The sequence below is a fragment of the Stenella coeruleoalba genome (genome assembly GCF_951394435.1).
Source record: "Stenella coeruleoalba genome assembly, chromosome: 8".
Taxonomy (NCBI): Eukaryota; Metazoa; Chordata; class Mammalia; order Artiodactyla; family Delphinidae; genus Stenella; species Stenella coeruleoalba.
Window position 1 is genome coordinate 48,418,466 of NC_137154.1, and position 24,686 is coordinate 48,443,151.

The following is a 24,686-nucleotide window of genomic DNA, read 5'->3' on the forward strand; positions in this document are numbered from 1 at the left end:
CCCCCCCCACCCCCCGCCGCCTCCCCCCACCCAGGGACACATTTAAAGGTCATCAGTTAGGAACTCATGGCAAACAGTAAAAATAAAGATGGGAGGAGAGGGAACTACAAAGCAGCCATTTCACTTTTTATGGGCTTGATTGTAGCATCCCTTTTGAAATTTTAGTTTGGCCATTAGTCTGTTCTGGTGCTACCTCTGCACAGCCCTATTGTGTTCCAGGTGCACATCTCCCAGCACAAGACAATAGAGCTGTGCTAAGTTCCCAGCAGAAACAGCTCCTGCCCTGCTTGCCCAGAGTTGTTATCTATTTGTTCTCCTCATTTCTATCTATTACCGATGAACTCAATCCTCCAGTGCAATATAAACCATCAGGAAGTGCCATACAAGCACCAGACGGCTACAATTACACCAGTCCCAGACAGATTTATAAAGGGCACCAGAATAAGTTTCTGTCCATTTTCTAATGCAAGGTACCTCCCAGGCAGTTGTGTCTATAGGTGCATCAGATGAGACAAGAAGGAAATGAATTACTTATTGCCTAATTAAATTATTTGTCTAAAGTCAGTGGGAGCCTACAGACTAAAAATTCATATCTCAAATCATTTCTCTGTTGAACATATTCTTTGTCTGAAGTCTAAACTTCTCCCAAACTTTTCTCAGATTTATCCTTAATTTAAGAAATTATACTATATGTATCCCTCCTATAATTATTAATTACTTCACTTCTATGCATTTATTTTTCATGAGAATGTCATTTGCATGCAGTGGGCATCCCATGGCTGGGAAAACTGGAAATGCTTGAATACTCAGTTCAGCTTTTACTCAAAACTTAACCTTTCTTGTTTAAACTCCCAGTTTTTGACTTACCTCATGTTCATGGTTGACCCACCTCTAAAACTTAGATTCAAAACATCCTACTATCTGATTGTCACCTTCTAACTGCAGGCTCAAATTTTTAACTATCCTTAGTACAGTCACAATTGTTGGATCTAAAGATTACCAAGCCACTGAAAGAATCTCCTTCATTCTATTATATATCCCTCTCTTTACTTGACTTTATTCCTGTCAAACTTAGATTCTATGGCCCGTCATTCAATTACGCTCTTGGAAATAATCTAACCTCCTTTGTTCTCACCCTCCATTGTAGCTGCTTGAAATAATGGAAAATGATTAAATCTAAATATGTCTCCTCTGTGGAAGGTTGAAGCTTTCTAGAAAAATATCCCATAAATAAACTTGTTGACTTCACATTAAATTTATCATCACAAACTTCAAATGTAAACTCAACAATACCCAGAAATCTTACTATGTGATGCCATTACAGTAAATGGGTCCATATCCACCAGGTTATCAGAGAATCCTAAGAATTATATTTGATTTCTACATTGAATACCTCATTTCTAATTCATCTGTATATTTACTTGACTATTCTTCCAAAATTTTGCCACTCAAATTTATTTCCTCTGCCACCAATCTGGTCCAGGCCACCATCTCTTGCCTGGACCAAGTAATAGTCTTCTGATTGGCTTCTCTGCTTCTACTCTTGTTTTTCTTCCCATTCATCATATCTTTATTCCTTAAGGCCTTTTTGATCCCACTTATCTAAAGTAATACTCCCGTAATAATGCTCTATGATGGCATATGACAGGATTTTATATATTTTCTTTTGTAAAATTACCAAAGCTTTCTGCATTTTAACTGTATGATCAAAAGAATAAAATTAAAACATATTTAATTAAGAAATAGAAAATATATTCATGTAGTTCAAAGTTTTAAAAATTAAAAAAGGTATTCAGTAAAAGTAATTCTTTCTCTATATCAGTATTATTTCTGACTGCATATAATAGTTTAAGGTGGCTGCTAGAAATTCAGGCATCAATCCTGTGCCTGTTCCATGTGGAAGCAGGGAGGGTAAATGACCTTCATGTCTCAGCTGAGTTAGTTCACATTAGAGAGTTTTCTTGGAAACTTTGTAAAATGACATCCACTAACATTTGGAATCTGAGAGGTATAGTACTTTGTCAGTATACATGAGTACCCAAATAAAATAATGTTTTTTTGTTACTAAGGAAGAATTGGGGCATTGGGGAAATAACCAGCAATCTCTAACATACCATTTTTACTCCTGTCTGCCAAGTTTGACACATTTGTCTTTCTCAGAAGGAATTACTCTTACAGGTTTCTTGTGTATCCTTCCAGAGGTAATTTGATTATATCTAAGAACATATAAGAAAGTGTATATATACATACACTTTTTTATATTGCATTCTTGGTATAGCATTACAAAATTATTTTGTGTAGCATTCTATGTACTGCTTTTGTCACTTGCTTCTTTGCTAAACAACATATCTCAGAAATTACTCAAAGAAGTACATTTAGAGATGCCTATTTTCTTTTAACAACCACATAATTGGAATGAACTCTTGGTGAAAACAGGGATCATGTTTGCCTTATTTACCATGTACACAGTGTCTAATACAGTTTGTGGAGCATAGTAGGTAGTATTTGTTTGATGGATGGTCACACAAATAGCAAATGTCAGAGCTAGGATTCAAATCTGCTTGTGATTTGTATGATTTTATTCCCATATTTTATCTACAACCTTGATGTGTTAAGTTAGATTGTCAGATTTCCTTATGTTGAACTCTCTCTGCATTTTTTAGGGGATAAATATATTTATCAATTAAACAAATCTTAACAGTTTTCTGAACTCTATGCACTAGGATTTTGTTTAGGATTTCAATAGCTATAGTCACATTTATCAGAATAGTGGCGACAGTGGGGATGAGTCATTTAGAACACAGACATTGGAGTCAGATTGATGTGGCTATGAATGGAGGCTAACTGTGTGACTTTGGGCAAGGCTCCATCTCTCTATCTATCCCCGACACACAGTAGGGTTAATAGTTTCTACTCCAAAGAGTTCCTCTTTCATATCTAAGAGAGATGATTCAATGAGAAAAATTAGATAAAGAACTTAAGCAGTTTAGGTTGCTCATAAAGCACTCAGAACATTGGAGTTATTATTGTAATAAAGACTCTATTGTCTCTTTCCTACATCTTCAACCATGTCTGTGAGTCAGGCTTATGCACCAGATCCCTGGCTTCTGGCTCCTCGGCAAGTTCTTACCTCAGTTTCAAACCACTCCATCTTTCATATCCTCACTTCCTACCTGCAGGAGCATGATACAACACAGTTCCCAAAGGACTCAGCTTTTTTTTTTTTTTTTTGCAATACGCGGGCCTCTCACTGTTGTGGCCTCTCCCGTTGTGGAGCACAGGCTCCGGACGCGCAGGCTCAGCGGCCATGGCTCACGGGCCCAGCCGCTCCGCGGCATGTGGGACCTTCCCGGACCGGGGCACGAACCCGTGTCCCCTGCATCGGCAGGCGGACTCTCAACCACTGCGCCACCAGGGGAGCCCTATCTAGAGTATTTTTAATTTCATTTATTGTGTTGTTCATCGTTGCTTGTTTCATCTTTAGTTCTTCTAGGTCCTTGTTCAATGTTTCTTGCATTTTGTCTATTCTATTTCCAAGATTTGGCATCATCTTTACTATCATTATTCTGAATTCCTTTTCAGGTAGACTGCCTATTTCCTCTTCATTTGTTAGGTCTGGTGGGTTTTTATCTTGCTCCTTCATCTGCTGTGTGTTTTTCTGTCTTCTCATTTTGCTTATCTTACTGTGTTTGGGGTCTCCTTTTTGCAGTCTGCAGGTTCGTAGTTCCTGTTGCTTTTGGTGTCTGTCCCCAGTGGCTAAAGTTGGTTCAGTGGGTTGTGTAGGCTTCCTGCTGGAGGGGACTAGTGCCTGTGTTCTGTTGGATGAGGCTGGATCTTGTCTTTCTGGTGGGCAGGTCCACGTCTGGTGGCGTGTTTTGGGGTGTCTCTGGACTTATTATGATTTTCGGCAGCCTCTCTGCTAATGGGTGGGATTGTGTTCCTGTCTTGCTAGTTGTTTGGCATAGGGTGTCCAGCACTGCAGCTTGCTGGTCATTGAGTGAAGCTGGGTGTTGGTGTTGAGATGGAGATCTCTGGGAGATTTTCGCCGTTTGATATTACGTGGAGCTGGGAGGTCTCTTGTGGACCAGTGTCCTGAAGTTGGCTCTCCCACCTCAGAGACACAGCACTGACTCCTGGCTGCAGCACCAAGAGACTTTCATCCACACGGCTCAGAATAAAAGGGAGAAAATGTAGAAAGTAAGAAAGAAAGAAAGAAAGAGAGGAAGGAAGGAAGGAAGGAAGAGAGGGAGGGAGGGAGGGAGGGAGGGAAGGAGGGAGGAAGGAACGAGGGAAGGAAGGAAGGAGGGAAGGAAGGAAAGAAAGAAAGAAAGAAAGAAGATAAAATAAAATAAAATAATTAAAATAAAAAATAATTATTAAGAAAAAAATTTTTTTTAAAGAAAAAAAAAAAACGGACGGATAGAACCCTAGGACAAATGGTGGAAGCAAAGTTATACAGACAAAATCTCACACAGAAGCATACACATACTCACAAAAAGAGGAAAAGGGGAAAAAATCATAAATCTTGCTCTCAAAGTCCACTCCCTCAATTTGGGATGATTCGGTGTCTATTCAGGTATTCCACAGATGCAGGGTACATCAAGTTGATTGTGGAGCTTTAATCCGCTGCTTCTGAGGCTGCTGGGAGAGATTTCCCTTTCTCTTCTTTGTTCTCACAGCTCCCGGGGCTCAGCTTTGGATTTGGCCCCGCCTCTGCGTGTAGGTCGCCGGAGGGCGTCTGTTCTTCGCTCAGACAGGACGGGGTTGAAGGAGCAGCTGCCTCGGGGACTCTGGCTCACTCAGGCCGGGGGGAGGGAGGGGTACGGCATGCGGGGCTAGCCTGCGGCGGCAGAGGCCGCGGGACGTTGCACCAGCCTGAGGCGCACCGTGCGTTCTCCCGGGGAAGTTGTCCCTGGGTCCCGGGACCCTTGCAGTGGAGGGCTGCACAGGCTCCGCGGGAGGGGGGTGTGGATAGTGACCTGTGCTCGCACACAGGCTTCTTGGTGGCGGCAGCAGCAGCCTTAGCGTCTCACGCCCTCTCTGGGGTCCGCGCTTTTAGCCGCGGCTCGCACTCGTCTCTGGAGCTCCTTTAAGCAGCGCTCTTAATCCCCTCTCCTCGCGCACCAGGAAACAAAGAGGGAAGAAAAAGTCTCTTGCCTCTTCGGCAGGTCCAGACTTTTCCCCGGACTCCCTCCCGGCTAGCCGTGGCGCACTAGCCCCCTGCAGGCTGTGTTCACGCCGCCAACCCCAGTCCTCTCCCTGCGCTCCGACAGAAGCCCGAGCCTCAGCTCCCAGCCCGCGCCCACCCCGGCGGGCGAGCAGACAAGCCTCTCGGGCTGGTGAGTGCCGAAGGGCACCGATCCTCTGTGCGGGAATCTCTCCGCTTTGCCCCCCGCACCCCTGTTCCTGCGCTCTCCTCCGTGGCTCCGAAGCTTTCCGCCTCCGCCACCCGCAGTCTCCGCCCGCGAAGGGGCTTCCTAGTGTGTGGATACCTTTCCTCCTTCACGGCTCCCTCCCACTGGTGCAGGTCCCGTCCCTATTCTTTTGTCTCTGTTTATTCTTTTTTCTTTTGCCCAGGTACGTGGGGAGTTTCTTGCCTTTTGGGAGGTCTGAGGTCTTCTGCCAGCGTTCAGTAGGTGTTCTGTAGTTCCACGTGTAGATGTATTTCTGGTGTATCTGTGGGGAGTAAGGTGATCTCCGCGTCTTACTCTTCCGCCATCTTCCCCTCGTCTCCTGAGATTTTGTATGGATAAAGTTAGTAATAATTTAAACCGAAGGAATTCAAGAAAATTCTTACTAACATATTCGGAGCAATAGAGTGGTTCTGTGTTTGTTTTAGGGCAAGGGCAAAAGATTTATTAAGTCAGAGACCTAGCCCTGGATTTTCCCACTCACCAAGGGACAGGCTCTCGAGGAGCACCTGCAGACAGTGGCATGAATAAGCCTCCAAGTTCCAACATGCATTTTGTGTCATGCCCAGTCCATCCTCTGAAGTCCACCGCACAGACCCTCAGTGACCAGTATTTGTAGTAGTTTTAAAAAATATTTATTAAAATATTTTAAATTAAAAAAATTTTTTTATATTGGAGTATAGTTGATTAACAATGTGATAATTTCAGGTGTACAGCAAAGTGATTCAGTAATGCATATACGTGTATCTATTCTTTTTCAAATTCTTTTCCCATTCAGGTTGTTACATAATATTGAGCAGAGTTCCCTGTGCTATACAGTAGGTCCTTGTTGGTTATCCATTTAAAATATAGCCACCATTCGTAGTATTGATCAGAGCTTCTCCTTTCCCTTCCTCAGGATTCCCTTCGGCACTGCAACTCTGGTTAATTCTCCACTTTCACTTTCCTTCCTTGAAATTTTCCATCAGTGTAAACACCAAGGTCCAGGAACTAAAAAACCTTTTTCAGCAGGCTTTTGTTAAGTATCTATGAGGTGTTAGAGAATGTTGGTGTGTATAAATGAAAAGTGCATGTTATTTGACCTCAGATATTTGAGTCGGGTGGAGGGAGACAGAAGGGTACAAAATCTATGTGTAAAGGGCTACAAAGAAACTATAATAATAGCAGAAGTTGCATTCTCAATGAACTAACTACTTCATTTATCTTACTTTCCTTCTGAATTCATAATCTTTCCCCAGACAAATAGGTATGCTACAGTATGTTTCATTTCTGTCTTGCTCTTTTCTTTAATGACAAGCTTGAAACGAACCTTTTAGCTACATAGTCAGCCCTCCCTATTTACACTTCCTCACTTAAGAAATCTTCAACTCCTTTCATTCTGGTTTCTATTGCCACCAGTCCAATGAATTAGTCATGTTCAGATCACTAATGATACCCTTTTAAAAAAGCTTAGTGGTGGGGCTTCCTGGGGCTTCCCTGGTGGCGCAGTGGTTGAGAGTCCGCTTGCCGATTCAGGGGACACAGGTTCGTGCCCCGGTCCGGGAAGATCCCACATGCCGCGGAGCAGCTGGGCCCGTGAGCCATGGCCACTGAGCCTGCGCGTCCAGAGCCTGTGCTCTGCAACGGGAGAGGCCACAGCAGTGAGAGGCCCGTGTACTGCAAAAAAAAAAAAAAAAAAAAAAAAAAAAAGTTTAATGGCCATTCATATTCTCATGTTATTAAACTTCTGCTTAGCTGACAAGTTGGTCCTGTGCTTGTCAAAATTTTCATTGAGAAAGCAACTTCTACATTATGCTATTGTTTTGCTTTTCTTACACTGGTACCATACTGAATTAATTTGTTGAACATTTTTAATATTGTAAGGTTACTACCTATTGTTATTCTTGAAGTCAATTAGATAAAATTACCTCTTGTATCTGCCCAAGAAAATAGTCAAGAAATGACTTCTCAGCTGAAGATTCATTGGATGGCATCACCCAGCAACGACTCCACAGCTCCGGTCTCTGAATTCCTCCTCATCTGCTTCCCCAGCTACCAGAGTTGGCAGCGCTGGCTGTCCCTGTCCCTCAGCCTCCTCTTCATTCTGGCCATGGGGGCCAGTGCCACCCTCCTGATCACCATCCAGCTGGAGGCCTCTCTGCACGAGCCCATGTACTACCTGCTCAGCCTGCCCTCCCTCCTGGGCATGGTGCTCTGCCTCACTGCCATCCCCAAGGTCCTGGCCATCTTCTGATTTGACCTCAGATCCATCAGCTTCTCTGCCTGTTTCCTCCAGATGTTCATCATGAATAATTTCCTCGCCATGGAGTCCTGCACACTCATGGTCATGGCCTATGACCGCTATGTGGCCATCTGCCATCCACTGAGATACCCATCCATCATCACTAACCACTTTGTGGCCAAGGTTAGTGTCTTCGTTGTCATACGAAATGCCCTCACTGTACCTATTCCCATTCTCCCTGCCTAGCTCCTCTACTGTGGGAAAAATGTCATTGCGAACTGCATCTGTGCCAACCTGTGTCCAGCTCTCCTGTGACAATTTCACCCTGAACAGAATCTACCAATCTGTAGCTGGTTGGACCTTACTAGGCTCAGATTTCATCCTCATCTTCATCTCCTACATCTTCATCCTAAGAGCTGTGCTCAAGTTCAAGGCTGAGGGGGCTGCAGTCAAGGCTCTGAGCATGTGTGGCTCCCACGCCATCCTCATCCTCTTCTTCAGCACCGTCCTGCTGGTTGTGGTGTTGACACATGTGGCCAGAAAGAGCATCCCCGTGGACACCCTGATTCTGCTCAATGTTCTTCACCACTTCATATCCCTTGCCTTGAACCCTATTGTATATGGGGTTCAAACCAAAGAGATAAAACAAGGAATTCAGAAATTGCTGCGGAGAGGGATGTGAATATGTAAAATAGATTTCTAATTCTCTCTCCCCTTCCTTCTCAGTGATTTTGCCCAGATGTGAGCTAGAGAAAAGCCTGACCCAGGTTTCTTCCTTTATTCTTCCCTATTTCAGGGTGGGGTAGGCAAGAGGAAGAAACTCATTTTTCTTGAGTAATTGCTTTGAGCCTGGGCAATTATAGTGAAGTAAATTAATCTTCACAACATTCTTGTAGGTACTATTACTTCTATTTTACATAGCAGAAAAAATATAATTTTAAGAGAACAAACTGCTGGAGATCATATATCTGGGAAGTGATAGAGCAGAGATTAAAATCTAGGCTCTACAGCCTGGTGTCTTTCTAGAGAAATGCCCCTTCTTGTGCAATTGAAGCTGGAGACCAGGCCTCTACCCTACTCTCCTTTGCCTGTGTTTTGTCCTTCTGGATGTCCATAGGTGTTACCTGCTTGTACCTACTATTTTGAGAGCCAGGGGGTTCTCAGAGAAGGCAGAGTCCTATCTGACAAAGCATCTGCAGGACCAAAGGGAAAGAGCACTCATAATAATATAAAGCAATGCCAGCCTCCTACTATGTCCTACGCAGCCTCACAACCTTCAGGGAGTCTAGAGAATGAGGATACAGTTTGAGAGAGGGGTATGGAGGGGGGATACCAATGGGGTAAAAATTGGGAAATCAGGTCAGTGTGTTGACCACTTCTCCACGTGTTTAAGCTGCACATGCAGTGAACTGAAAGTCAAGTCTTACTTGTTGACTCTTCCCAAGAGCTCTAGTTGAAGGTGGGAAGACACAGCAGTGTCAGGTTTCTGGGTAACAGTGGGTCCAGTCAGGAGAAAATAAATCCCACTGGCTATTTTAATTTTTTTAAATTTATTTATTTTTTATTTATTTATTTATTTTGCGGTACGCGGGCCTCTCACTGTTGTGGCCTCTCCCTTTTGCAGAGCACAGGCTCCGGACGCGCAGGCTCAGCGGCCATGGCTCACCGGCCTAGCCACTCCGCGGCATGTGGGATCTTCCCGGACCGGGGCACTAACCTGTGTCCTCTGCATCGGCAGGCGGACTCTCAACCACTGTGCCACCAGGGAAGCCCCACCACTGGCTATTTTTAGAGAATTTAAGGTAAGCACTTGATTAAATAAGTATTGCAGACTTGAAAACCAAAAAAAAAAAACAACCAAAAAAAAAAAATGGAGGGGGATGCTGAGGTAACACAGAGATAGTACCTGCAGGAAGAACCTTATACTTGGAATTCCTTGGTGGTCCAGTGGTTAGGACTCCACACTTCCACTGCAGGGTCACAGATTTGATCCCTGGTCGGGGAACTAAGATCCCATATGCTGCGTGGTGTGGCCAAAAACAAAAAACAAAAAACACTGGTCATTAAAAAAAAAGAACCTTATACTTGGGAAGCATTTGGTCATTAGGAGACAACAGGTTGGTGGTGGGCTCGTTGAACTACTCTCACAACTCTGAGGACGGGTGCTGCCTCTGAATGCTACTAGTGTCACAGGACCTCCGAGGATGTGCCCTTACAGCCTGGACTGAGACCTCTGAGGTAGGACTCTATCCTGCTGGTGGTATCTCTTAGGGAGTTCAGTGAGGCTGATTTGATCCTGGAAGTTCTAAAGCCCAAACAAAACCCAAACTCAAACCCAAACAAAATCCAAAACCCAACCAACCAACCAACCAACCAACCAATCCTGGAGGCTACAACCAATTCCACTGCCAGGAGGAAGAGTCATTGCTGAGGGAAACCGACGAGAGGAAGAGACAGGAGGGACCAAATATCCCCTCCTCTGCTTCAACCCTTCAGTCTTTCTCTGTTGCTCTCTGTAGGTGGAAACTAAGAGGGAGCCGGCTGACCAAGGGCCCTATAGTCTAAGTCCCAGCGTCACAAGATGTTTGGCTGAGAGGCAAGAGTTAATTATTGGCACAGCTCCGATTGCTCGAGTCTGAAAACTTAGTACCACATGAAGGACAGCTATAGCAGAACTCTGCAGTACAGCATGCCTCCCAGTGAGACAGAGACAGAATCAAGTCCTCTGGTGCAGACAAAAAAAGACACGTGACATAATGCTCTAGGGGCAGCTTTCATAGTTAGGAAAGAATTTGGCATTAAGCCGGCAGCAGGAATGGAGATCAACTGCCCCACCCTGTGGGGATTAAAGTAACTGCAACTCAATGCTGATGTGGGTTCCAGGGGCAGATTCTTCTAAAGCCACACTCAATAACAGTGGGAAAGAAAAATGACATCCATTTCCCTACAAGAAGGGGCTCTTAATGCCCTCAGACATGCTTCTTATTTACTCAAGGCAGAGCCACAGGTATGATTCAGTATTTATCATTTTTTTAAAAAGAAATTCTTTAATAGGAATTCTCTCCATCTCATGGTTGCCGGAAGAATTTTATGCACCACCATCTCCTACTGTCCCTCAGAGGACAGAAGGGCCAACTTCAATACCACTTGCCTAATGATACTAATAATCTCAATGTCCTTATATATTGATAATAATTATAGTAATAATCATGAAATTAAAAGCTCAAATATTTTGAACACTTGCAATATACCAGTGTTTGTGCATGATAACATTTAATTTTCATAAGAGCCTTCTGTGGATGGTTATAAAAATGAGTTTTAAAAAAAGATCTAACAGAAAGAATATAATTCATAGGAATATGGTACATATTGTCAAGGAATATTTTCAAACATCTGGTCTACTCTGTTGGTCTGTAGGAGTGCTTTCCCTACCTTTGTTATGCTTTCCCAGCTGCAAACCCAGAAAGAACTCAAATAAGAGTCTGTTAGTTGGACAAAATTCGGGTCTTAATTCCTCAGCTAGGCTTCTCTAGATCAATGCAAACAGCTGACATAATTATGAGAAACTTGACTCAAACTGGGAGCACACGGGGATAGATACTACCAACTTGTTATAGGGATTTGTAAGGATGTAGGGACCAACACACCAGTTGTCATTCCTCACAGTAACTAGCACAATTTTTGCACATCCAGGGGCTCAGTGAACATCCCCTTATTTACGAGACTGAAGTGATAAGTCAAGAGTTGACAGTGTCTACAGTGCATCTCTAGTTTCATAGAAGCAGGGCACAAACAGATATGCCATGTACATAAGGGTGGCTCTCTGCTCTGGTTCTAAGGAGAGAAGTTAAGAGGACCACAGTTTCTCACAGAATTGTCAAGCCCAGTGCAGGTGGTTCAAGGAATGGGACACAGTGGTCCTAAGGTAGGCTTTGGGGTGAATCTACATGTAGAAAAAGGGGATGGAGGAACAGGATAGTCAAAGAGCCCAGTCTTGAATGGCAGACACAACTCTGCTGTGAAGTTCCCATAGCATTAAAAAACGTGCTTAGTAGAGATCTCTGAACACTGTCTTGAGTGGATAGAATGAATTAGCATAAACTGAAGGCATTTTAAGTTGGTGGGGTATAAATGTACAAACTTCCAGTTATAAATAAGTATCAAAGATGCAATGTCCAGCATGATGACTCTAGTTAAGGTATATTTGAAAGTTGCTAAGAGAGTAGACCCTAAAAGTTCTCATCACAGGAAAAAAGCATTTTTCTTTTTCTTCTTTTTGGTACCTATATGAGATGTTGGATATTAACGAAACTCTTGTGGTAGTCATTTCACAACATATGTATAACTTAAACTTATAAGTGCTGTAGGTCAATTATATCTCAATAAAACTGAAAGAAAAAATAAAATAAATAAAATGGTGGGATACAGATATTTTCTCAGTTTAACTGAGATCTATGAAGAATCACGGTGCTACAATAGGCTGACTATCATCCAACTGTCCTGGAAGGGGTGCACTAAGAACACGAGAAGGGGGGAGAAGTGACCTACTAAGGCCACTTACTTTACTCCCCGGGTTTGCAGGTTAGTCACATTTGCATGAGGAACACAGAGCCTTCTGAGAAAGAAGATCTGAAACCACTGAACACTGCTATTCAGGATCAGAGCAGATTTAAATAAAGATGCAGTGGCAAGAGAGAGCAACAAGTTCCCTGGAATTAAATTATCTGGAGGAAAAAGGGAGTCTATGCTGGTGACCAATGCCCATAACAAAGACCGAAGTATTGCTGAGAGAACAAAACTACGTTTTCCACAGTGGAGTTTGGGGACCTCTTAGTACATAGTCATCTGATACTCTACTGTGCTTTGGGATATATTCTAAGCATACGGGTGTGAAGGATGAGAGCTGTGACCTCAGAGGCAGACTGTGGAACCTCAAGGCTGTGCAGCCAGGGAGTCTAAACAGGATGGCGTTACTGCAAGGCGTAGAGAAACGCTTTGTTGCTGACATGTCAGTATTGCTGCCCTGTGGCTATAAGTAGGGATAGCAATACTTTAGTTCTCAACCTCTGCTTGTTTCTGAAAGGGGACTGACAACTCTGAAAAACTGGAGTTCCAACACTCAGGGGGAGTGGTAGTGAGTAGCTTCAAGAAGAAAATACTGTACTTCCTGCTCATAAGCACGTGGGGAGCTGAATGATTAATTTTAAAAATAAAAGGGATATAATTTATTCTCTGGTTTCCTTTTTTCTTTTTTCTTCTGGTTTCCTTTTTTTCAGTGACATTTAAAAACAATGTCAAATCAATAGCATGAATCAGGTATTCACAAGGGTATATTGTATTATTATATTTAATAAGATGTTATATTAGTAGTATTTTGCTAAGGACTGTATGTAATAACAACATTTATTTATTTCTTCATCTGCGCATCCAAAATTTAGTTATTGAGTGCTTCATGTGTGATGAGCACAGTAGTGATTAGCATAGATGTTACCAAGAGGTAAACTACTTTCAGAGAGATTATGGTCAAAATAGCCCATGAATTATCATTATTCCCAATTTTGCAGGCTAGGCAACTGAGTAAAAAGATAAAATTCTAATGGTCATTCAACTAACAGGGACAAGGATGAAGAGAGATAAATTAGGCATATTTGCTACTAAATCTACTTTTCCTATTGTCTAGGGATTGAGCTACACTTTTTGACTTCAATTAGATAGATTTGTAGTTTTCTGAAGTTTTTCATGTTCCAGATTATAGATATAGATAGTGGACATCAAAACCCGTCATGTATTGAATTAGTAAATACACGTAAAGTTAGTTACTACAATAAAGGTATCACAGGAACTTAGGATAGTATAAGTTTACTTCTCATCCACATCCAGATTTCAGTGCATGCGGGCTTTGCTTCATGTCAACATTTAGGGACCTATGCTTCTATCATATGTGGGTATTCCACATTAGCCTTTGAGACCTCCACAGGTCCTTTTGAATCTGACTGTCACACAGCGAAGGGAGAGAAAGTGCAGGATCTTGTGGGATGTTTCAGGGGCCAATCTGGGAGAGATTTACATCATTTTCTCTATCATTCCATTGACCAGAATCCTCACATAAATCTAGCTGCCTAGAGGAGAGGCCAGGTGACTAAATATTTATTTCTTAAGAGAAATGACAAAAGAGAGACTCTCACATGTAAAACGTTCATAACCTCTTCCCAAGTGAGACTACCCAAACTCTCATCTAGTCACTGTATGCAGCACAGAGTCCAAGATCTACAGGAGTGTGTGGTCATCTCCATCCTGATGTGGTTCCTCTTGGACCAATCATCCTCTTTCTCCCATTACATATTTTGCGTACCGCAAAAGAAAAAAAAATTAATGTTTTTATGTATGTACATAATTAAATTAAAAAGTCAGTGAAATAATTACTTTTATCAGTGTTTTAGACAATGAAACTGAAATATGGGGAGTTTAACTGCTCAATTCATACAGCTGGCAATAGCCCAGCCAGGATACTAAACCTGGCTTCCACACTTAAAATCCAAGCCTCTTTACACTGAAAGTGAGTGTCTGGAGGCTCTTTCCCAAGAGTATATGGCATATTGATCAATCTGTCACTCAGTGGAGAGTAGGAAGAATGAGGCATAATGATCATTATAGCATGTTTATTATTTGGTGAACTAAGCAATCCATTTGGCTAGGAAAAAAAGACTTTGCTGCAAAAGGAAAGTGAAGTGATGATACTAAGCAAGGTAGTATTTTCCCACAACAGGAAAAAAAATCTCAGAAATATCTTCTTGCTGATACTAGTTGGCTGGATAAATGTAGTACAGAACTTCTCAGACTCCTTTTAAGTCAGTAGTGTATCTGGGAAGTCAAGGAGACTGCTCTCACCTCAGCCGTGAGGAAGCAAGACCCATGGACCCATAAATACCCTCCTTGGGCTCAATCTACAGACAAATGAATATTTACTTTTTCCCAAGTATGTGTCTAAGAAAAGGCTCAGCCTATTTCTCAAGCAGGACACAGTTCTTAATTCTATTATAAACATCCAAGTAAATGTAATAGATTCAGTGACTTTGTTGAGGAAATTCACCAAGGTCTGTTTGTCCCTAGAATATTGACTCCTCTAGTCTCCCTTCCCAATTATGTCCCAACAACAGTGCCTCCTGACAGACAACAAACTGCATAAACTCAAAGGCTGAGTAGAAAATCATTGCTTGTTTGAATCATATACGGGACTCCTGATGTCACCATGGCAGAATGGCAAGACAGGTCTCAGGAATACATTTAGATGGTCCTGGGCAGGGGACTGGGTCTGGGGAAGGATTCAAATCCCTGCATTCCATCCATTGAACTTCTATCCCTGAGATGCAGCTTACTGACGTTCCACCCAGTGCCTTCTCTTCCTTCCTACCACAGGTGATGGGGAATCACTGGAAAACATGGAAGTGATCTAAAAGTGTCCCTTTGCCTCTCTCTCTTATGAGTCTAAAATAAAAGATGGTGAATTATTTAATAAAACATCTGTAAGAGGCAAACAAGATGTAGATCAGTCTCTAGGGCAGACAGTGTCTCAGAGAGACCAGGAGAACCACAGAAACCTCCAGAGGTTCTCCTACCACTTCTCACCATTCTCACTCCACAAGTTGGATTGTAGCTTGGCAATCAATGTATATATATGATAGAGTCGAGGCTAATTTTTCCAAACAGAATTCTTTTTCCTCGTAAACACAAATAAATTTACATTTTCAGACATATCTACAATTGTGTGAGGCTATAAGACTAAGCCTGTCCAAGGGAATGGCATGCAGCTCTTCCAGGAATGGCTTTTACCACCTCCTTGATGCCCTCTGCACTCTATCCGCCTCCTCTGCTTAGTTGCAGATAATCCACTGGAAGACACGAACCCATGGAAAATGGTGGAACCACACAGTGGAGGAGGCTAGGACACTGAGTGACTGCAAGGAAGAGAGCTTTCCCCTTCCACATTGCATTGGACTGGATGTTATTAAAAAATATAAAATTGTTTTGTGTTAAAACACTGACAAATTGGAATTGATTTTTTGATAGCTGGAAGGTTATTCTAACTAAGGCTGCAGACAATGAGAAAATTGACATCCAGTGCTAGAAAGATCACCTAACAAGTTGACCTGTCTACTAAATGGCAATTCTAGGGAAAAGGTTGAAAGAATTCAAAATAGTTATGTGTGTTTGAGATTGTTGATTTCACTTGACAAGTTATTATGAGAAATAAATGAGGTTAGCAGAAAGTTAGCTGGTTTTCAAGCAGAAATGAATCATAATACATAAAGGCCATAAATATAAAGCCTTGAAGAATTTTCCTAGTACTTGGGAAGTCAAAGGTTAAGAGAAAGATTTAGAATGCCTTTAAGTAACAGACTCACAGAAAGCATCCCTGAGAAGAGACTACGTTATGTGGATAGCTGTCCTACTAAAGTCTGATAGCCTTAGGTAGACACAATTATGTAGAAAAGCAGTGGCATGGGGAAAGCAAAAAGACATTAAAAAAAGGAAAAAAAAATAAATTTTACCTAAGAAAATCTTTGTTAAGTTTCGAGAGGGTTCATTGCCAAAGAAACATGAGCTAGGCTTTTAAAAATGCTTTTGATTAAAAATTAAAACAATTTTTAATATTTTACAGACATGAAGCAGTCTCCATATGTAGTATCTGCAAAAGAAGTCACATTCTCCAATGTCTGCTTCATATAAGGCAATGGGGGACATTGAAGAAGGTACAATTCCACATATGCAGAAAAAGGGACATAGAAAACAATGGCCAGGAGAGATTCTCCCAGAGTCATATCCAGGACCTAGTCAGGGAACTTATTCTACTGTCAGGAGATAAAAGTATTGCAAAGTATTGCAAAGTATTGCCCCCAAAGTATTCCAGAATTACCACTGACAAGTTCTTGTTAAATGTATTCCATGTTTCACTTCAACTGGGAATCTTTTTGACTGGTATTCAGTTTCTGCTCCACCATTAAACGTGTGGTAGTAGGAGGAAATGACTGGTCCAAGAGAAACCACATCAGGACCTGATGGAAATGACCACACACTCCTGGAGATCTTGGACTCTATGCTGCATATAGTGGCTAGATGAGAGTTCGCTTAGCCTCATTTGGGAAGAGGTTACGTATGTTTTACATGTGAGGGTCTCTCATATAATTTCTCTGGAGAAATAAATATTTAGTCACCTGGTGTCTCCAGCTAGATTTATGTGAAGTTTCTGGCCAATGGAATGACAGAGAAAATGATGTAAATCTCTCCCAGATTGAGTCCCTACAACCTCCTACAAAATCTTGCACATTCTCTCCCTTCACTTGCCTGACAGATTCAGAAGAACCAGTGGCAGTCTGTAAGGGACAAGAACATGAAGGAGCCAACTAATGAAAGAAACATGGGTCTCTAAATGCTGATGTGAAACAAAGCCCACATTCATTGGAATGGTATGTGGATGAGAAGTAAACTTCTATTACATTGTTACTGTGATATCTTTGTGGTAGAAACTAACTTTACTTGCATTGACTAATTCAATGTATGTTGGGTTGCGTAGGGCTCTGCCTTTGTTATTTACAATCTGGAGCCTGAAAAACTTTAGAAAACTACAAAACTATCCAGTTGAAGTCTAACTATGCAGCTCACTCCTCGAAAATGTAATAGGAAAAATAGATTTATGTAGCAAATGTGCCTAATGTCTCACTCTTGACTCTGGTCACTATTAATTAAATGATCATTAGTAATTTATCTTTTTGCTCAATTGCCTAATCTGCAAGATTAGGAATAATGATAATTCATGGGCTATTTTGAACATAATCTCTTTGAAAGTAGTTTACTTCTTGGTAACTACCTATGCTAACCACTACTGTGCTAATCACACATAAAGCACTCGATAACTAATTTTTGGTTGAAAAATGAATAAATGTTACTATTATATATAATTTGTCCTTAGTCAAACATTGCTAATGTAATATGTTATAAAATACTGAGATTAAAAAAAATACTGAGATATACTCTATCCTTATGAATACTTGACTCATGTCATGGATTTGATATTGACTCTTCAATGTCAATGGAGAAAAGAAAATCAGAGTATAAACTGTTATATATCTTTTATTTTTAAAATTAATCATTAAAATCCCCACGTGCCTTATGATCATGAAGTACACTATTTTCTTTTTTAAGCTATCCCCTGACCCTCTGCTAGCATTGGAGATCCCAGGAGTTTTCTGATTTCAAAGTTGTCAGTTTCCTTTCAGACACCAAGCAGAAGTTAACTGGAATCACTTCAGTATTGCTATTCTGGTTAATAGCCACGAGGAGGCACTGTTGAGTTGCCAACAATGAAGCATTTATTTACTCCTGGCAGTAATGCCCTGCTGTTTAGACTCCCTGACTGCCAGTCTTGATGTCCCACACTAGGCCTCTGAGGTCACAGCTCCCATCATTAACACCCATATGCTTAGAATATATCTGAAGCATATCACATGACTATGTACCAAGAGGCTCCCAAACTCTACTTTATGATATGTGGAATACACAGTTTTATTTCCTCAACAATATTTAGGTCTTTGTTTTGAGCATTGGTCACCAGGATAGATTTCTTTTTCCTCTAGATATTTAATTCCCAGGTAACCTGTTGCTCTCTCTTGCTACTGGGTCTTGATTTAAATTTGCTCTGTTCCTGAATACTGTTCAATGGTTTCAGATCTTTTTTCTCAAAAGAATCTGTGTTGCTCATGCAAATTTCTCATGCAAATTCAACAAACCTGCAAACCAGGGAGTGAGGTGGTAGGTCCCACCCTCCCCTTCTCTTGTTCTTAATACACCTTCTTCCAGTACAGTTGGACCATAGACTATAATAGCAAAGTGACTCTTAACAGATTTTCTCAGTTAAATTGACAAAACATCTACAGTCTACTAATTTCAAATGCATTAATTAATACTAAATCTAGCCAACCAAGACTGGGCTAATAGGACGTTTTTGGGTTTTTTTTGGCGGTACGCGGGCCTCTCACTGTTGTGGCCTCTCCCGTTGCGGAGCACAGGCTCCGGACGCGCAGGCTCAGCAGCCATGGCTCACGGGCCCAGCCGCTCCGCGGCACGTGGATCTTCCCGGACCGGGGCACGAACCCATGTCCCCTGCACTGGCAGGCGGACTCTCAACCACTGCGCCAGCAGGGAAGCCCTAGGACGTTTTTTAATGCTGTTGGAACTTCATGGCAGAGTTGAATCTGCCTTTTAAGATCTGGCTCTTTGAGTAATCCTGCCCCCCACCCCCACCCTGTCTCCTTTATCTGTATGTAGACTCACCCCAAAGCCTGTCTTAGGCCTATTGTGTCCAGTTCCTTGAAGCACCTGTACTGGGCTTGACAATGCTGTGAGAACGTGTGGTCCTCTTTAGCCTCTCTCCTTAGAACCAGGGCAGGGAGCCGCCCTTCAGTATGTAGCTTGTCTGCTTAGAGTTAGGGCTTGACTTCTATGGAACTAGAAATCCACTGTAGACACTATCTGTCAACTCTACACTTAGGCACTTCAATACCATCAGTAAAGGAATGTTTACTGAGCCCCTTCATGTGCCAAAATTGTGCTAGTTATTGTGAGGAATAACAGCTGGTGTCCCTACATCCTTTACAAATCCCTATAACAAATTGGTAGCATCTATCCCTGTGTATACCCACTTTGAGTCAAGCTTCTCATAATTGTGTTGCCATTTGCAATGATTTAGAGAATCTGTATTTTCTCTATTTTCTGATTTTGTCATCAGGATAATGTTAATTTTCTAAATAATTTTGAAAGCTTTGCAAATGTTTTAGTATTGCAAAACAGTTAATATAGTATAAGAAACATATGAAAAGTTATCATAGTCTACCATCTTACTTGGAAGAAAATCTGCAATGACTTATTTTGTCATCTTCCTTCATATTTTGATCTGTTTAGTTTTTTTCTAAATCTTGTTTGTGTCAATGTTGTAATTTCTATTTAGAAACTGATCATTCGGTCATTTTTCTTTATAAATTTACACAAAGTATCATTTTTTTCGTTTCACTTCCTCTCTTAGTTTACATTACTATTACTTTAGCCCTATTCTTTGTATATTCCTTGCTCATTCTACCTTAAATTTCAGCCAGGGTCCCATTTCCAATTAGAAGCCAACTTCATGTTTTTGTAGCTCCTAGAATACCCAAAGAAATCAATCAATATCCTATCTAGCTTCCATACTCAAATGAGAATGACTTTATATTATGTCAGCAGTCATTCTATTTCATTCTGCCCTGAAGCTCACCCTAACGAGAACCGCAGGGCCTGAGGTTTCACTGAGTCCTCAAGCCAAGAGAAAGCCCTCTTAACTCTTCAGGCTTTATAGTTTTCTAAATGAAATGCTCTGACCAAGCTAAGGGCTGAGTCCCTAAAGACCCCCAAGCAATGGGATCATCTGGAGCTGGAGACCTCACTTCATATCAGTGACTGTATAGTAGGATTGGATTTAGTAAGTTAAATCTACATGCACCAGAAGTAACAACCACACTAGAAATACATGTGTTTATTTGTTGTCAAACCTTTTTATGTTTCAGAAGCTGCAAAGATTTTCACAACAGTTTTTTTTTTTTTTTTTTTGAATTATTTTCTTGGTAAGGATACCGAAGCTCAAAGAGCTCTAAGTGACATTCTCACGTACATCTTCCAGTCAAGGCCAGAGCCTGAATTTAAACCTGTATCTCATGACTCATTGTGCATTTCTCTTCCCACTATATGCTGCTTGGTTTTCATGAAATTCATCATTTTTATAGTCATGGACTTCAGCTTCTGACATGTGAATGAAGAGAATCCCCATGAGAAAGAAAAGTATTTAAGGTAGTTACTGGGGCCACTTTTTCAAACTTTTTTCTCACCTTAGGAATCTTGTAGTATCAGTGGGGTTTAAATGTGAGAATTTTTTGTTGTACTTTTCCTGTGGCAAAAAATAGAGTGATTATTTTGGAATCTTTGAGCTCTGCCTTCTAATGTGGTGTACATTATGACTAATAAGGAAAATGTAGTAGAGGATTACACGTAGAGGATTTTAACAAAAATATTCCAGTGTTTACTTCTGTTTTGATCTTATCATTCCACTGAATGATCATGGAAGATCCTCTTGGGGTTAAATATCAATAGCTTTTAGGGTTAAGCATCCTAAGTGCCCACTCTCTTATCTGTTTTGTCCTGACCCCATAGATTCCAGGGTTAAGGGCAGGGGGAAAAACCACATATAGATTGGCCAGAAGTATGGGGATATAATGAGGGATGTTGTGGCCAAAGCAGTGTGTCATGAAGGAGAAGAGTGCTGGCAGGTAGAAAGCCAACATTAAGCAGACATGGGAGCCAAATGTCCTGAGTGCCTTGAGGCGGGCATCCCAGGACGGGAGGTAGAAGACTGCTCTGAGGATTTGGACATAGGAAAATCCAATCACAGAAAGGTCAATATATCCCATGGAAAAAGCGATCAAGCCATAGAAAGCACTGACCTTAATACTGGCACAAGCCAACTTTGCCAAACCCAGGGGTTCACCATAGGTGTGGGGGATGATCTGGGCATCACAGAAAGGAAGGCTTAGGATAAGGACTCTAAAAGGAGACACACACACCAAAGTCCGGACCATGATGACTATGCCCAGGATGGCTATCACCTTATTGGTGAGTATCATGCTGTATCTCAGGAGGTTGCAGACGGCAATGTATCGGTCTATGGCCATGACTGTCAGCACCGCAGACTCCAGGCCAGTGCATATATGGATTGTGTACATCTTGTGATGCAAGCACCAAACACAATCTCCCTGAGATTGAACCAGAAAACACCCAGCATCTTGGGGATGGTGGCTGTAGACAGGCCAAGGTCAGTGCAGGCCAACATGGCCAGGAAGTAAAACATAGGCTGGTGGAGGCTGCTTCAGTCTGGATCACAAACAGGATGGTGACATTTCCCATGAGGGTTATTAGATACACTGCAAAGAAGGGGGAGCCAATCCAGATGTTCACATTTTCCAGCCTTGGAATCCCTATCAGAAGGAAGGAAGAAGGATGGAACTGTATATTGTTGGGGTGCAGCATATCTGTGGGAATTAGTTATAGACACATTTTTTGCAGGAGTTTTCTTGCTTCCAGCGAGAGAACATAACCTCTTTCAGAGCATGTTGCCTAGTTTCTGGAGGAATAGAAAATCTATTCTTTAATTCCATGATACAGCAGAGGAGACCTAGAGAGTGAATATGAGCCAGAGTTAAAAAGACACTCTCACTTCAAAGTATTTGCCTCATCTACACAGAAAACCATGTAGAAAATTTCCAAAAACAGCAATTCTGCACTTCACTTCTTATGGCTTTTTTCCCTTCAGTCTCTAAGGAAGAACCTACATATGGCTATAAAATAACAAATATTTATTAATTATATCTGTTAATCATGATGTAAAGCCTAAGCAAGATGGTGTGTGTGTGTGTGTGTGTGTGTATGTAAAATCACAGGACTTAGATTGAGGTGGAGGGTTTAGGGGAATGATACATTCTTGCAAAATAGTCCTGAAAATTAAGATGGTATGTGGATGAATAAACAACAAGTTCCTACTGTATAGCACAGAGGACTATATTTAATATCCTGTGATAAACCATAATGGAAAAGAATATGAAAAAGAATATATATATGTGTAACTGAGTCACTTTGCTGTACAGCAGAAATTAACACAACATTGTAAATCAACTATATGTCAATAAAATTTTAAGAAAAAGAACAAGGAATTGCTAAGTGAAAAACAAAAAAGAAGATGGTACATGGGAGGGAACCCAGTAAAGGTGGTGGATTGAATAGCTGGTGTTGGGATCTGAGCTAAGGAATGGAATTAAGAAATTTTGACATATTGGGAGACTATTCTATAATTCCAGCGGAACAATAGTCTCTCTCAGAACTATAAAGTCTTATTACTTTTCCCTTCTAGCACCCATCACCAAATATTTCTTAGCTCAGATTTAATGACATACTATCCAGAAAGCCTTCCCCAGTTGGCTTATTTCATGATTATTTATTCTTTTCATTATTTTCCAGAGGTCTATTTATCTTGCTGTTACGTTAGTTATCATTGGGTATCAGTGGTTCTTTTTTTTTTTTTTTTTTTGCGGTACGCGGGCCTCTTACTGTTGTGGCCTCTCCTGTTGCGGAGCACAGGCTCCGGATGCGCAGGCTCAGCGACCATGGCTCACGGGCCCAGCCGCTCCGCGGCATGTGGGGTCTTCCCGGACCGGGGCACGAACCTGTGTCCCCTGCATCAGTAGGCGGACTCTCAACCACTGTGCCACCAGGGAAGCCCATCAGTGGTTCTTAAAGTGTAGTCCCCGGGCCATGGGTATCAGCATTATCTGGTAATTTATTATAAATGCTAATTATTGGACACTACCCCAGACTCACTATATCAGAATCTCTGGGGCTGGGACATAGTAATATGCTATTGAACCCTCCAGGTGATTCTGATGCTCATTCTAGCTTAAAAAAAACACTGCTAAATTTTTACCACTAGGGTACAATCTCTTTGAGGTCAAAATCAGTCAGATTTATCTCCATGGTATACTTTATATAGTGATAGGCAGTGATCAGCAATAATTAGCAAATGAAAGTTAAAAGTTTACTGGAAACAATCTTTCCAGTTATTGTATACAAGGTCCTAGATAAATACAAACTGGGTTATAGAATAGCGTGTAGAAGGATTTTGGAGGAGATCTCTGAGGAATTATACTTGTAAAAAACTAGTAATGTATGATTGGGTCAAAGGAGAAGCTGACTCACCGTGAGGCTGCATCTGGGGCCTGCATGATACTATGGGAAGCTCCTGTGCTGGAATGGCCCTTCTGTGTTATCCCATAATGAGGCAAGGAAGCCAGTTATTTGTACTCCCATGGTATCCTGTCATTGGCGGAGGATTACCCTGTGTGATAGGACAAAACTTTGGATAAGGTAGTTCCTTGGGTCTGAGGACAATTCCAGGGAGGGGTGCAGATGTGAGCTCCCAGTATCTGATATTCCCAGCAGCTGGGAGATAGGTACACAGGTCCTGAAAAGCAGATCTGGGAGGTGTGTCATAGGGTATACTACAGATGGCATTGTGCTTCTACTCTCTCGGCGGTATCTTCTCCTTCAGTCTTGGGAAACTTACTTTCTTCTTACTCATTTGTCTGCATTTAAACCTCACACCTTACTTTGTCTTCTTTCTCTACCCGCAAATGTTTTCTTGTGTCAGAGGCAAAGTTTTAATTTGCTCCTAGATATGGCTTGGAATAAAATTCATGTTTACTCTTAGTTAAACAAAAAATTCTTCTTAGATATAATCCCCACTCCCAAGGCACACACACACATGCAGTCATGCACACACACACACACATTTTGATATACTGCAGAAAGGCTTAACAAATTTTGGTTCGTTCCAAGCAACTTGCCTTAGAATGCATGCTGTTTTTCCTTTTTCTGGACTTGAGACTGAATCCCATGCAGTCCTCACGACTCCATCTTTCCTGTCATCTGGAGACCAGAAATAACTAAAAATTTTTGCATGTGGCATGCAAACTGGAGAATAAGAAATCCCTCATTTATTAACATCCTTTTGATCTTCATAAAATGTTCTTGTCTCTCAGCTTACGCGGGCCTCTCACTGTTGTGGCCTCTCCCGCTGCGGAGCACAGGCTCCGGACGCGCAGGCTCAGCAGCCATGGCTCACGGGCCCAGCCGCTCCGCGGCATGTGGGATCTTCCCGGACTGGGGCAGGAACCCGTGTCCCCTGCATTGGCAGGCGGACTCTCAACCACTGCGCCACCAGGGAAGCCCCTACATTATATTTTGAACTAAGTCTTCAAAATATGGTGTGTATTTTATATGTACGGCACATCTCAATTCAGACTAGGCATGTCTGAATTGTTCAACAGCCACCGGAGCCTCTTGGCTATCATAGTGGACAGCCAGATCTTGATATTCAACTCCTTGATATTCATTCCATCCTTACAGCCCCCTCATCATAATTTCTTTTA

At 41.7% G+C, this 24,686-nt stretch overlaps 2 protein-coding genes across 2 annotated transcripts; one reads left to right on the forward strand and one right to left on the reverse strand.

The window, feature by feature from the left end:
• Positions 1 to 6,852: 6,852 nt before the first annotated feature.
• LOC307191103 (olfactory receptor 56A1-like) lies at positions 6,853 to 8,416 on the forward strand. Its single transcript, XM_079930826.1, is given in 4 exon segments — positions 6,853 to 7,641; positions 7,645 to 7,875; positions 7,879 to 7,928; positions 7,930 to 8,416. Coding segments are annotated over 4 exon segments (957 nt in total). The 5' UTR covers positions 6,853 to 7,350; the 3' UTR covers positions 8,315 to 8,416.
• Positions 8,417 to 20,795: 12,379 nt separating this feature from the next.
• On the reverse strand, positions 20,796 to 21,897 carry LOC307191108 (olfactory receptor 52E5-like; the record flags this gene model as incomplete). The annotated part of the gene is given in 3 exon segments (XM_079930830.1): positions 20,796 to 21,433; positions 21,436 to 21,573; positions 21,576 to 21,897. Coding segments are annotated over 3 exon segments (936 nt in total). The 5' UTR covers positions 21,736 to 21,897.
• Positions 21,898 to 24,686: the final 2,789 nt, after the last annotated feature.